The sequence below is a fragment of the Balearica regulorum genome, chromosome 1, assembly GCF_011004875.1.
Source record: "Balearica regulorum gibbericeps isolate bBalReg1 chromosome 1, bBalReg1.pri, whole genome shotgun sequence".
Lineage (NCBI taxonomy): Eukaryota > Metazoa > Chordata > Aves > Gruiformes > Gruidae > Balearica > Balearica regulorum.
The window spans coordinates 54,981,911-54,995,471 of NC_046184.1; the positions used below are offsets into that span (position 1 = coordinate 54,981,911).

The 13,561-nt window shown below is 40.1% G+C and overlaps 1 protein-coding gene across 5 annotated transcripts in view; it reads left to right on the forward strand.

Moving 5' to 3' along the window:
- The window catches only part of ATF7IP (activating transcription factor 7 interacting protein), a 120,161-nt gene that overhangs the window by 97,070 nt on the left and 9,530 nt on the right, over nt 1-13,561 (forward strand). For 3 of the 5 annotated variants that reach the window (XM_075750755.1, XM_075750760.1, XM_075750751.1), the window contains exons 11-12: nt 7,792-7,870; nt 12,904-13,059. In XM_075750755.1, the coding sequence (XP_075606870.1) occupies nt 7,792-7,870; nt 12,904-13,059 (235 nt within the window). Of the gene's footprint in view, nt 1-7,791; nt 7,871-12,900; nt 13,060-13,561 lie in introns of all 5 variants that reach the window. The other 2 variants (XM_075750745.1, XM_075750743.1) reach the window with 1 other exon arrangement.

Here is a 13,561-nt window from a genome sequence, read left to right on the forward strand (position 1 = left end):
GTATTATTGCTGCTTTTTCTTAGCACTTCTCCCCATAAGTATATCTTCTTTTTTTGTCAGTACATCTATTTCTCAGTACTTTCTTTAATTGTTAAGACGACTTTTGTGGTGAGGATTGGAAGAAAGCAGATGTTTTGTTGTCTTTGTGTATGCAGTGGAAAATGCATGAAATTCTCATTATAGGTCACTTCTACCAATCCTTTGTATAAAACCCTGAATTGAAGTATAATTACTGATTAAGTGATGTGTAGAGAAGGCGTTATGACTTAGCCTCTTTTTTAGGACTTACCAGGTTTCACTCAGATCTTGGAAAGGAATGAGGATTTACTTTTTTGGTTTTGTCCCTCTTCTAGTCTTTTTCAGTTGCTTCTTTCACAAGTTATGTGCTTGATAGTAACATACTTTTCCTTCACATTTGCCAAGTTTGATGCTTGCCTGAGGCATTTGGCATGCAAACAAACAGAGCCCAGGAATAGTTACATATTGGTAAATGCGGTAGGCGTGGATGTGACTTTGCAAACTGAAGAAGCTGGGGCAGAGTCTGCCAAGATTTTGTTTAAAGAAAACACTTTTCAAAACAGATCAAGATTGTAAATGTGAAGTGTTTTCTCCTTGGCTGGATGTTTCAGGAAACATGTACAACACTGAATGAGAATAGTAAAGTAGCATTACAATACACTCGCACTGTCCTTCTGTATTTGGGGTGGTGCATGCTTGGCTACTGCTTGGCTTGTAATTCTCTTTTCCCCTGCTGCCTTTTTTCCTCCTCCTGCTTCCTCTTTTCACCTTTGTTTCTGCTCTTAATCATACCGTGCAGTCCTCTTCCCCCACTTCACCTAGTGTTTTGCCTTTCAACTTGAAGTTGCATGCATCTTCTTGGGCTCCCTCTACGTTAGACTTAAGTATGAAATGTTCCATTATAGGACACATCATTTTTCTGCGAAACACATTAATTGCAAATGGAAGTTCACCAACCAGATGAAGAATAAAGATGTGATTATATTAAAATTAGGAAGTCAGGAAAAGATGTGGTCTTGTATATTTCTTCCCTTCTTCCTAAAATTTTTTTTCGTGCTTATCTTCAGAACTGTGACACTTCAGAGTAGGATTTGTTAGGTTTAATTTTTTATTTCATTTTCTTCGTTCCATTGTTTCGTGTTAAGTTAAAATTGTTGCACTGTTGGCTGCTATGTGAAAGCAGAGAAAGGTTTAAACTATGGCAGCTCAGAGCTTAAATGCCTCTATGCAAATGCATGTAGCATTGGGAATAAACAAGAGGAGTTAGAGATGCACGTGCCTGCAGGGCTGTGATCTCACTGGCATCACAGACGTGGTGGGATGGCTCCTGTGACTGGAGTGTTGGGATAGAAGGATTCGGGCTGTTTAGGAAGGACAAGCAGGGGAGATGAGGAGTGGGTGTCATCCTCTATGTCAATGACCAGCTGGAATACATCAAGCTCTGCCTGGGGATGGATAAGAAGCCAGCTGAGACCTTACGGGACAGGATTAAAGGGAAGGCAGGGACAGGTGACACTATAGTGGGAGTCTGCTACAGGCCACCCAACCGGGAAGACCAAGTAGATGAGGCCCTCTGTATACAGATAGGAGCAGCCTCACGTTCACAAGCCCTGGTCCTCATGGGGGACCCCAGTATCTGTTGGAGGGACAACACAGCAGGGCATAAGCAGTCCAGGGAGGTTCCCGGAATGTGTTGATGATAACTTCCTTCTCCAAGTGATAGAGGAGCCAACAAGGAGAGGTGCCGTGCTGGACCTTGTTCTCACCAACATGGCGGGGCTGGCGGGGAATGTGAAGCTCAAGGGCAGCCTTGGCTGCAGTGGCCATGAAATGGTGGAGTTCAAGATCCTTAGGGCAGCAAGGAGGGTGCACAGCAAGCTCACTACCCTGGACTTCAGGAGAAAAGACTTTGGCCTCTTCAGGGACCTACCTCCTTGGTAGAGTACCATGGGACGAAGCCCTGGAGGGAAGAGGGGCCCAAGACAGCTGGCTAATATTCAGGGGTCACCTCCTCCAAGCTCAGGAGTGATGCATCCCAACAACGAGGATGTCAGGCAAAAATGCCAGGAGGCCTGCATGGATGAACAAGGAGCTTCTGGACAAACTGAAACACAAAAAGGAAGCCTACAGAGGGTGGAAGCAAGGACAGGTAGCCTGGGAGGAATACAGAGAAACTGTCCGAGCAGCCAAGGAAACCTAAAGCCCTGATAGAGTTAAATCTGGCTGGGGATGTCAAGGGCAACGAGAAAAGCTTCTACAGGTACGTCAGTGATAACAGGAAGACTAAGGAAAATGTAGGCCCTGTCTGGAAGAAAAAGAGAGACATGGTTACCCAGGATATGGAGGTGACTGAGGTACTCAATGACTTTTTGCCTGAGTCTTCACCAGCAAGTGCTCTAGCCACACCACCCAAGTCACAGAAGGCAAAGGCAGGGCCTGGGAGAATGAAGAACCACCCACTGTTGGAGAAGATGAGGTTCGAGACCATCTAAGGAACCTGAAGGTGCACAAGTACATGGGACCTGATGAGATGCATCCACAGGTCCTGAGGGAACTGAGAGATGAAATTGCTGTGCCACTATCCATCATATTTGAGAAGTTGTGGCAGTCTGGTGAAGTTCTCATGACTGGAAAAGTGAAAAAAAAAAAACATTTTTAAAAAAGGAGAAAAGGAAGACCTGGGGAACTACAGGCTGGTCAGTGTCACTTCTGTGCCTGGCAAGAACATGGAACAGATCCTCCTGGAAACGATGCTAAGGCACATGGAAAATAAGGAGGTGATTGGTGACAGCCAACATGGCTTCACAAAGGGCAAATCGTGCCTGATAAATTTGGTGGCCTTCTACGATGGGGTTACAGCATTGGTGGACAAGGGAAGAGCAACTAATGTCATCTACCTGAACATGTTTGACACTGTCCTGCATGACATCTTTGTCTCTAAATTGGAGAGGCATGGATTTGGAGTGGATGGGCCACTTGGTGGGTAAGAAATTGGATGGTCACAGTGAAAGTGTTGCGGTCAATGCCTCAATGTCCAAGTGGAGACCAGTGATGAGTGGTGTTCCTCAGGGGCTGGTATTGGGACTGGCACTATTTAACATCTTTGTCGGCAACACGGACAGTGGGACCAAGTGCACTCTCAGCAAGTTTGCCGACAACCCCAAGTTGTGTGGTGCAGTTGACACGCCAGAGGGAAGGGATACCACCCAGAAGGACCTTGACAGACTTGACAGGGACATGCAAACTGCATGAAGTTGAAGGCCAAGTGCAAGGTCCTGCACATGGGTCAGGGCAAGCCCAAGCAAGGCTGGGCAGAGGATGGATTGAGAGCAGCCCTGAGGAGAAGGACTTGGGGGTGTTGGTGGATGAGCAGCTCAACATGAGCCAGCAATGTGCGCTTGCAGCCCTGAAAGCCGACCATATCCTGGGCTGCAACAAAAGAATTGTGACCAGCAGGTCGAGGGAGGTGATTCTCTCCTCCTACTCTGCTCTTGTGAGACCCCACCTGGAGTACTGCATCCAGCTCTGGGGGCCCTGGCATACAAAGGACAAGGACCTGTTGTAGTGAGTCCAGAGAAGGGCCACAAAGATGATCAAAGTACTGGAGCACCTCTCCTGTGAGGACAGGCTGAGAGAGTTGGGGTTGTTCAGCCTGGAGAAGAGAAGGCTCCAGGGAGACCTAATTGCGGCCTTCGAGTACCTGAAGGAGGCCTGCAGGAAAGATGGGGAGGGACAGTTTACAAGGGCATGTAGTGACAGGACAAGGGGTAATGACCTTAAACTGAAAGAGCAGAGATTCAGATTAGATTTAGGGAAGAAATTCTTCACTGTGAGGGTGGTGAGGCACTGCACAGGTTGCCCAGAAAAGTTGTGGATGCCCCCTCCCTGGAAGTGTTCAAAGCCAGCTTGGATGGGGCTTTGGGCAACCTGTTCTAGTAGAGGGTGTCCCTGCCCACGGTAGGGGGGTGGAACTAGATGATCTTTAAGTGCTCTTCTAACCCAAACCATTCGATTCTATTCTGGATACAGTTGTGGTTACTTGGATAGTTCAGTTCATGATGTTACTACTTCCAGGTTGTACAAAGTTACCTCATCAGCTATTGATAAATCAGTTCCAAAATGGCAGTGTGAATGACAATATTTTGGAGGATTTCCACTTACTTAGAAGTTAAAGGCATATGCATTAAGATACATGAGCTATTAAGATGGATGGAAAAGGGAGTTTGGCATTTGACACTTATTTTATATTTCAATGTAAATGTGTTTTGATTACTAGAAACTACTCAGATGCTGTTGTAAAAAATCAGGTTTAAGTATCACTTCTGGTCTCTTTGGAGACTGGTGCTTTGGTACTGACAAATGGTGGTTTGTGGGTTTCTGGTTTTGTTTGCTTTGAATTTTTTTGTAACTGTGATCTTTAGATAGGTAGATATCACTTCATATTACTGTGGTTATTTTGTTTCTGTTCCAGCTTATTTTATATTCTAAGATGACTGAATCTTCTGTTACTCAGACTTGCAGGCAATATGCGAACTAAAGCACCAGACATATGTTTTGGGTTCTTATTTAATAGTTTTAATTATTTTGCTACCGTGACTGCACTGATGAAGAGGTGTTATGATTGCATCATCTTGCTCCTCTGCAGAGGTCAGCTGAAGCAGGTTTAGATTCTTGGCTTCCTGTGTTTGAAGAAAGCTGAAAACTGACAGCAGACCAGAATGCCTTGACTTTGCTTTTCTGTGTTAGCAGTTTCTGCCCAGATACTTGCTGAAATCTGGTATTAAGTACTGAAAGACTTGTTCTGTTATTTCAGTTTTTGACATAAACATAAAGGTTGGTCATACATGACTGAAAGTCCAATGTCAGGCTTCCCTTTGCCTTCATCAGGGCTGCATGCCTTCTTAAGCTGGTCTCTGATTTTGCCCAGAGCAGCCTGTCTGAATCTTCTCTTCTGATGTGTGACGTGGCAGTCTCCTCCTCAGAACTCTATTCCTTTCTATTTACAGAAGCAATAGCAGTTGTTTCTCTCTAGCCTTCCATCAAACATAGCTGTGTTGTAAACTGGAGTGTTCACAAGTCCTTGTAGCAACAAAAATTACCTGAGAGAATTTCTGAGTAAACTAGTCATGATACTCAAAAGGGGTGTTTATATTTTCTTGATTGGTTGGGCACAGGATTTTCTGAAAACCATTTATTACTTCCTTTTGGCAGAGATGGTTCCATTTGTAGGTCTTAACCATTCAGGTGGTAAGTGACAACTCCTACACCATAACCCCCTAGGTAGGAAACACAATTGTGCAGCATTTTCAGTGTTTCACATTTCCTTAAAATTTTCCTGTACCCCTAAATTTCATTCAAGGGAGATGCATAGTTGGTGAATTATAGGAATCTAGTTGGGAAGGCTGGGGAATCAGGACTTCAGGGTGTGCTGTGTGTGGAGTACAGCATCTTCTTGGAGTAGCTGGAGTGTGTGCCATGGAGCCAGGACTGGGGGATGTACCACAGAGCACCACTCAAAACGCTGCCGTGCAGATCTGCAACTTCCTTTGTGGATTGTGGAAAGAACCTAACTACTTACGGATAGTTCCTGTTGAGGAGGTTGCTACCAGGGTTGTTTAGTAGAAAACCTTGAATAGTGTGGCTTACTGCAAGAATGTCTTTCCTCCTGAGAAGTACATGTACGAGACCTTGTTGGCTGATTAGATTTATCATTTAATAGTTGCCTGTTTAACTCAAGATTTTGGCCGTTCACACAGACCAAAATAAATGCATGCAGTGACACTGAATTGGAAATTTAAAGAACTTTCTTGACTGGCACAGTTAAACAGGGCTTCAAAGTAGCTCTCATACAGTTTTTTTCTTAGGATTTAGATTTCCTTGTGGAGGAAGAATTGGAAGGAAATTACTTCAGACCACTGTATTTTATAGTGGGGAGAAATGAATAGCTTAGTGTTAGTTTGTTCATTCTCCAGTTCCTTATAAATCTCCCCCCCTCTATTTTTCAATCTGCTTTCTCCTGGCAGAGAGTACCATAATTCAAAATACACATCATTTACTGGGAAGATTATCAAGTTGGAATGAAATTCCCCTTAACTTTATGCTAATCGAGTAATCATTGATTATTTGAATGTGCCTTTTAAAGCTTCAAGTGGGTAAATCAACTCATCATACTAAGAAAAGTGAAGCTGGAAAGTCTTTGAGATAGAAATTGCTCAACAGAAGAATTCCATGGTTAATAAATCTGAAAGATGTTTCTCTATGTATAGCAAAGATGGAGTCCCTATAGAGATCTCTTCTACCGCCTGTGAACACAAGTAATTAGATATTTCCTACTCAAATTGTGTATCATGTAGGTTATTAGCAGAATTTCATCAGTGGCAGCAAGAGAATTTAAGGCAAAAAGAAATTGGGTTGTAATAATGTTTAACGAAGAGACAAGTCATGTCAGGCACTCCAAAGTGAGTGACCGATGATTTTGATACAGCTTTTGTTTGCATTTAGTAATCATACGATACCTCTCTTCCATCTCCTCAAAGCCTTGTCTGTGTGACAGTTGTCTTTAGGACCTCCTTAAAGGCTTAGTTTTACCCAAATGAAAAGTCATAGAGCAGATAATCTCAATGCTTAGGCCTTTTGCATCTGTCCCCATCAGACTGCACAGAAAAATCTCCAGTATTCCTAGGATTTATCATGTTGGCATTTGTACAGGCTACGTGGGGATGATAACTCTTACACTTTTTTCCATGTTAATTGTTCAGATATTTTGATAATTACGTTGCTTTCCTAACTCTTTGTCCTAAGGAGCCTGGTTTACTTTAATCCATCAATGGGTAGCAGTTTAGTCCAACAATAAATTATCATCTTTTGTACAAAATAAAAAAAACCCTAATTTTTGCAGCAGGTTTGAGGACTAGAAATGAGCACAATTCAAGAATTTTTCTAGAAAGTATATTTAAAACCACGGAAATATATAGGACCTCCCCCAGTATTTTTTCTGTCATATAAAGGAAAATGTTGATGGTCCCTGTAGTCTGAACAGTCAAGGGACAGTAATTGATCCAGAAAGTAAATCTTGTTTGATGGTCCTGTAGGGGTTTTTAAATAACATTTAGCCTTCACAATAACTTAAGATCCCTTTATCCTCTCTAAAGAGATGTTTACAAATGACTTCATATGTAGAATAATAGAATGCTAAAATTTGTGACAATGAATAAAAATACAGTACTGAAATTACTTTTAAAAGCTGGATACAATTGGAGTTTTCTGATAGCTTTTGATTACATGTTTTATAAGCATTACAGGTTCCATTGTAGCCTTCCCTTTTTCTTACTGTGAAGTCACAGCTGTCTCAAGATAAGTAATACATTGTCCTGGTAACCGTTCTGTCAAAAGGTTATACTACTATAGAGGAAAGCAGAGATTACAAACAGATTAAAATATTAAGAGTCATAATTGAAAGATACTGTATAACACCAAGTTGTTATTTTTTACCTGTAAAATAACAATATGCTACTGGTTATCAAGGTTTTTTACTCCTTACAAAGCTAAAAATACTTGTAATATTTGATACTGCAATACAGTAATTTGATTATTGCCTGTTTTTCAAGTCCTGGGAAAATTGTTTGAAATTTCCTCCTGCTCATTTCATCAGTTCCTTTCTAATAACTGCATCAATTCTGAGACCCTTCCCTCTCAATGTTCCAATTCGTATCCCTTTTCCACCTGTGTTCCCTGGATTTGCTTTTGCAAAACGAAGGAGTTTTGTCTTTTCAGAGCGGGAAGGTCACAGGAAGTGATTCAGGAGGTGTCATTGATCTTACACTGGATGAAGAGGATGATGGCTCTTCTCAAGGTAGGTGAGAAAGATTTTGCTAGCTGCAGGAGTAATTGAGCTACAAGTATTATTTCATCCCTTGAATGACAGAAAGGAATAAACTTCTGTTTCTGCATAGTGCATTGTATTCCTTGGTGTTTCATTTAAACAGGACTATTATTAAAGAATTCTGACAGGCATTAAATAAAAGGAATTCTACTTACTGTAAAACAGTCTTTAAGATTGTTACCTTTCCCTTAATTGAAGTATTGTTGCTGTCTGTGCTTAAATCTGTTAGGCTTGTGGAATAATTTGAGATGTTTGAATTCTTTATTATAATTTTGAAAGTTCTTCTAGATGTAAACTTTTCTGTTTACTGATTAATTAAAGACCTTTTAAGGTATTCAGGCATTAGGTTATTACAGCTTCTAATCTTTTTGTTAACTGAAAAACTTTGTGTGCAAGAGTTTAGACACCAAATGTAGATCTGTGCTTTGGGGCTGTATGCCAAGATTAGAGTAAATATAGTTGTGCTCTTAATATCCTTTGGCAGTGTGGATGCACTTCATCTTTTAAAAGAATATCATTTTCCTAAGTCTTGCATAACTGTGGGTAGGTCTAATTATAATTAGGATTCAATTAGCAAAGAATTATAGTATTTCAGAGAAGTAATAAGAGTCTGTACTTAAGACTATTGCACTGCCATCTTAACTGAAAAATTGGTATTTCTACTATTAGAGATAAAATTTTAATTCTGCATGGTCTCTAAATGCGTGCTCCTACGCTGCATTCTGACGTCCAGCCTCTACAAAACCTCAGTAGCTAACTCTAAGTAGTGTGTTGAAGTTCTACACGTATATTCTTAATTTTTTGCACAAATGTAGAAAATCATTCTGGGATGTGGTAGCATTTCTTTCAGTGAGGGAGAAATGGAATGTTACCACCAAAAGGAGTTAATGTGGTACACAAGTATTAGAGAAGCATTATGTCATTCAGATAACTGACAGTCTGGTTCTTTTATCAGCAGAAGCTATATGGCAGACACGGAATTGAGTATGAGCCAACAGTGTTTTCTCATTTAAATTTAAGTAACTCTTCCACTCACATTGACACTAGTGGGACCACACCTGAAATACAGTGTCGTTTTGGCTCCCCCTTCCTTGAGTTCAGAAGAGTGTGGTAGCACTGGAGAAGGCCCAGTAGATGGTGTCAGGATGGTGGGGGCCATGACCTATGAGAAGAGATTGACAAACCATGGCATGTAGGGCAAAGAGCAAACAGAGACAACGTAATAGCATCCTACAACTACTTGAAGGATAGTTACAAAGATGGTGGAACACAACTCTTCTCAGCAGTGCCAGATGATATATCAAGGGGCAGTGGCCATGAACTACAAGTTCAGGAGGTTCAGGTTGAGCTTGGGGGACAAAGAAGTCAAGAGTAGGAAGGTAGCACAGCACAGGGGAACATTAGAAACTCCATCCTTGCATGGTCTCAAGATTCAGCTGGGCAAAACTGCAACTCATTTGATTTAGTGTTGGTGATAGTCCAGCTTCAACAAGAGGTCAGACTACATGATCACCAGAGGTCCTTTCCAGCCAGGATTTTGATGACTCTGTGAATCACTTAGCTGAGTGTCAGAATAGCATAGGGAATCAAGTTTTTACCACTGTCATCCCTTCTGAGGGTTAGTTCTCAAAAAGATAAAGAAGGTGGTCGCATTTGGACTGTGGAACTCTGTTCAGGTAAGGTTAAGCTACCCAGTCCTATTTAATATTCTGTAAAAGACACCAACAGATCTAAATGGATTTATGGTATGTTTTAAAGTGGCATGTCACAGTATTGTATTTCAGCTAATCTTTTTCTATCAAAAGTAACATTTTTCAGAGAGTTTTCCCCTCCCTGACTGGATAAAGTATGTCCTTGCCTCACAATTACTATAAAAGATCAACACTATGGTTGCACGTGCAACTGTAAGAATGCTTCTCTAATAGAAGTGCTAGCAGCCACGGCAGAGTCATAGTTGCATTACAATATAGTAACTTAATTGTTTCTCGATTTCTTTTTTTTGGGCTTGACCCAGTATCTTTCAGTTTTTTCCTGTGGGATATTCTGAGATTCTTTCCCCTTAATTGTTCAATTTTAGAAGAATAATCCTTTCATTAGGAGGAAGGTTAGGGGGTACTTTCAAGCTGGGTTAGCTCATGTGTGTCTCTTCACTGCAAAGCAGAAGTGAGACTCTCACTGCTAGTCTGCAGCCTTGCAGATTAGTTTATGTTTAGAGTTTGTCTGAGGAGTCAGTATTTTTCATACAAGCTATAGAAATGTATGGACTAAAACCCTAATAAAAGCTTGAGTTTCACCACGCAGTCAAAACACATCTCTAGGATTTTGAGCAAGTTTCCTGGGAAAGAATTCAAGTGTTCTGATAATAACATTCAGGTTAAAAAGAGGAAATGTACACTTCTGACAGCTTTTGCATAATCGTATGCGTGTATATACCTGTGGCCAAATATTTTTTCCACTGCATTTTGTTTACAGCAAATGTGGAGTGAGTTACATTTTGTTCTAGATTTATTAGTACACAACCTCAGGATAGAAAGTACCTCCCAGCATTATGGTGTTTACTATAGTATCCTCAAATATCAGTTCAGTACTAATTCAAATAGAAGAGCAACACTTACACGGTGTTCTTGGGAACGCTCAGATCCTGATTATTTTGTTTAAAGCGCTGTCACCCGCATACTAAGTAAACCTAATTCTGTTACTTCTGAAAGGTATTTGAAGAGATGTTAATATCTGCAGCAAGATGTCTATCATGTGCTTCCCTTTAAACCTTTCCTGGTATAACTAGGAAACAAAGTTAGGCTATTTTGGAAATAGACAACTACAATGTGTGTCCTTGTTGGTCGAAATTTCTAAAGATTCATGTTGAGAGTAAATTTAAACATTGTGGTAGATTTTTAAACTTGTTTGTGTAATCTACTCTCTATCCTTTCCTTTTTCCAATGAAATTTCCATTTAGATCAATAAGTAACATTAAAATGTATAATACTGTATACCAAAGTATGCGTATAGGGTAAATTAGACTTAAAACTCTAGGTTAAGAACTATGGAAATTTTAGGCGTTTTGTTAGGTTATTAAACTGAAATCAGAGTTTCTGTATTGGGTTATGGAAGAGCAGACCTGTATAGACTGGACTTGATGACAGTCTTCAGTCATGGTAGATAGACAAAACACTGTGCATTATTTTTAAGGGCTAATCATGTTTTGAGGGTGAGGGATTTTTGTTTGGTTGGGGTTTTGGGTGAGGTTTTTAGTTGGGGGTTTTTTTTGTGTCATAGTGACTAGGATCTCTACTCGTGTGCTTGAGCCACTGGGTTTGGACACAGTACTCCAACAGAATAGAGTAGCTGTCTTTCAACACCTGTTGGTTTGGCATTTTGAAACCCCACTCCTCTATCAACACAGAAATGTATCTCTAACTTCCAACCCCTTTCTTACATATAGCAATTTGCATTCAAATAGTGCTTCATATAGGGAAAAAAAAAGTATTACCATCACACTGTGGAAACACTCAACCCATAGAGCCTAGGTTTGCACTTTCTTTTTTACTTCATCAGACAAGCAACATTCTGTAATGAACAAAATACGCAGGTTTTCCTGATCATCTTGGCTGCCCCACACATGATTTCCTACATTAATAGCAGAAGTTCTTACCAGTTCCTAAATGGCTGATGTTGCACTGTCTACTATCATCTTTTTTTCTAGTTCTCAAGTCAAGGGTATGGAATATCCCTTTCGCCAGTCTGGATCAGCTGTCCTGGCTGTGCCCCCTCCCAGCTTCTTGTGCACCTCCAGCCTTCTCACTGGCGGGGCATGAGAAGCTGGAAAGTCCTTGACTGAGTTGTAAGCACTACTTAGCAACAACTAAAACATCAGTATGTTACCAACATTATTCTCATCCTAAATCCAAAACACAGCACTGTACCAGCTGCTAGGAAGAAAATTCATTCTATCCCAGCCAAAACCAGGACAGTATATTTAATTGATAGTTTCTAATTGTGTTCTTCAGTATATTGTTGATATGTTTTCTCAAGAGTAAAGTATGTATTAACATATTTTTTACTTTTATATAGTGTGCTCTTTTAGTAAATTAGTGGCTGCTGCATGGACAATTTTATTAGGGCAAATTTTTTTTGAATGATTGCCCTTAAAACCTACTCTTTTATTTGTGGATTTAGTTTTTGGTGATGTCGTCTTTGCCCACTACTACTCTCTAATCAGGTTGAAATACTAAGGCAAAAGCTTCTCAATTCTTCTTTATTCAACTTGTGCACAGGCTTGATTACATACAGACTTGCACTAAAATGAATATTTTATGTTGTCACAAATAAACTAAAGCAGGAAAAAACAGTGCTGTAGTAAACTACAGATACAGACGCTATTTGTCACTTCTCACAAGTTAGTAAGTCATGTTGAGGAGGGTGTCAATGTGAGAAAACAAATTCTCTTTTTAAAGTCTTCTATAAATAATAAAGCAATTCCCCTTTTTAAAGAAAATAACATGAACATTCAAACCAGCAACAAACAAGGCTGACTAACAGATTCAACAAAGGAAATAGTCAGCAAATAACAAAAGGATATAAGCATCGAAGGTAGACAAGATTTATTTAGGGAGCTCTATCACTTTTTTTTGGAACAAATTGAGTACAACAGTGTTTAGGCCTTTTTAAGGTTTTAGGCTATTCTTTTCTTAATAGAAACTTTTACAGGCTTTGGTATTAAATGTGTTCCATTAAATTCAGGCTTCCAAATTATGCTGAAATAGGCAGACTTCGTGATAGAATGAAACATGGAGTATGGGGGGGAAAAGATTGAGCTGATGAAAGTGAGTGGAGTTGAATTAATTTTCTACAGTTTTGTTTGCAGAATGAAAAGATCAAAGAAGTGTCATGCTAGGAAATATTCTTTGCTAATCTGTGAATGATGGGGGAGAGAGATTTAAAAATTCTGAGATGTTCTAATTTCTGTTTGCTATTGTCTATAATTTTATTTTGTTTTAAAGCAGATGGCAAGAAGCAGAACCAGACATCTGTTACAGGATTGAGCATACCCACCCAGCCCTTGACTCGACCCTTGCAGCCTTTGCAGCCAAACCCAGTGCAGCAGACAGGTGTGCCAACGAGTGGACCTTCCCAGACCACCATACATGTGATACCTACAGGTAACTTCATTTTACATCATTATGTGATGGCAGTGACTGCTTTTTTGTTGTTGTTGTTAAACTAGACTCTTGTGTGTTCTACATTGTGCTAATATTTTCAGGTGAATATTCAGAGTGTTTGAGTCACTTTTTAATCTTCAACTCTAGTCAGTTTCCCATAACTTTGTTTTTTTCAAAAATGATGAAGTAAAGGGAAAGATAGTCCAGTTGGTTTGGAAAGAATTCAGGATCAAATTAATTCCATGGAGAGGAAGAAATGCTGCTAGGATGGTTGTGGAAATTATTAAATATAGTGTTGTTTGTAAAAGTGAAGGAGGAGAAACCTGTAGTAATGCATTATTTAAGTAATGGGGGGAAAGAAAACATTAGCAACATCACTCCTAGATCTCTCCACCTGCACCTGGCAATTAGTCCTTTTGACAGAGTGAATGGCAAGGCTGACATTGAAGTTCCATCCCTAGTTAAATGTTATTTTGTCTGCAGTGTGATTTTTTTTTTTTTT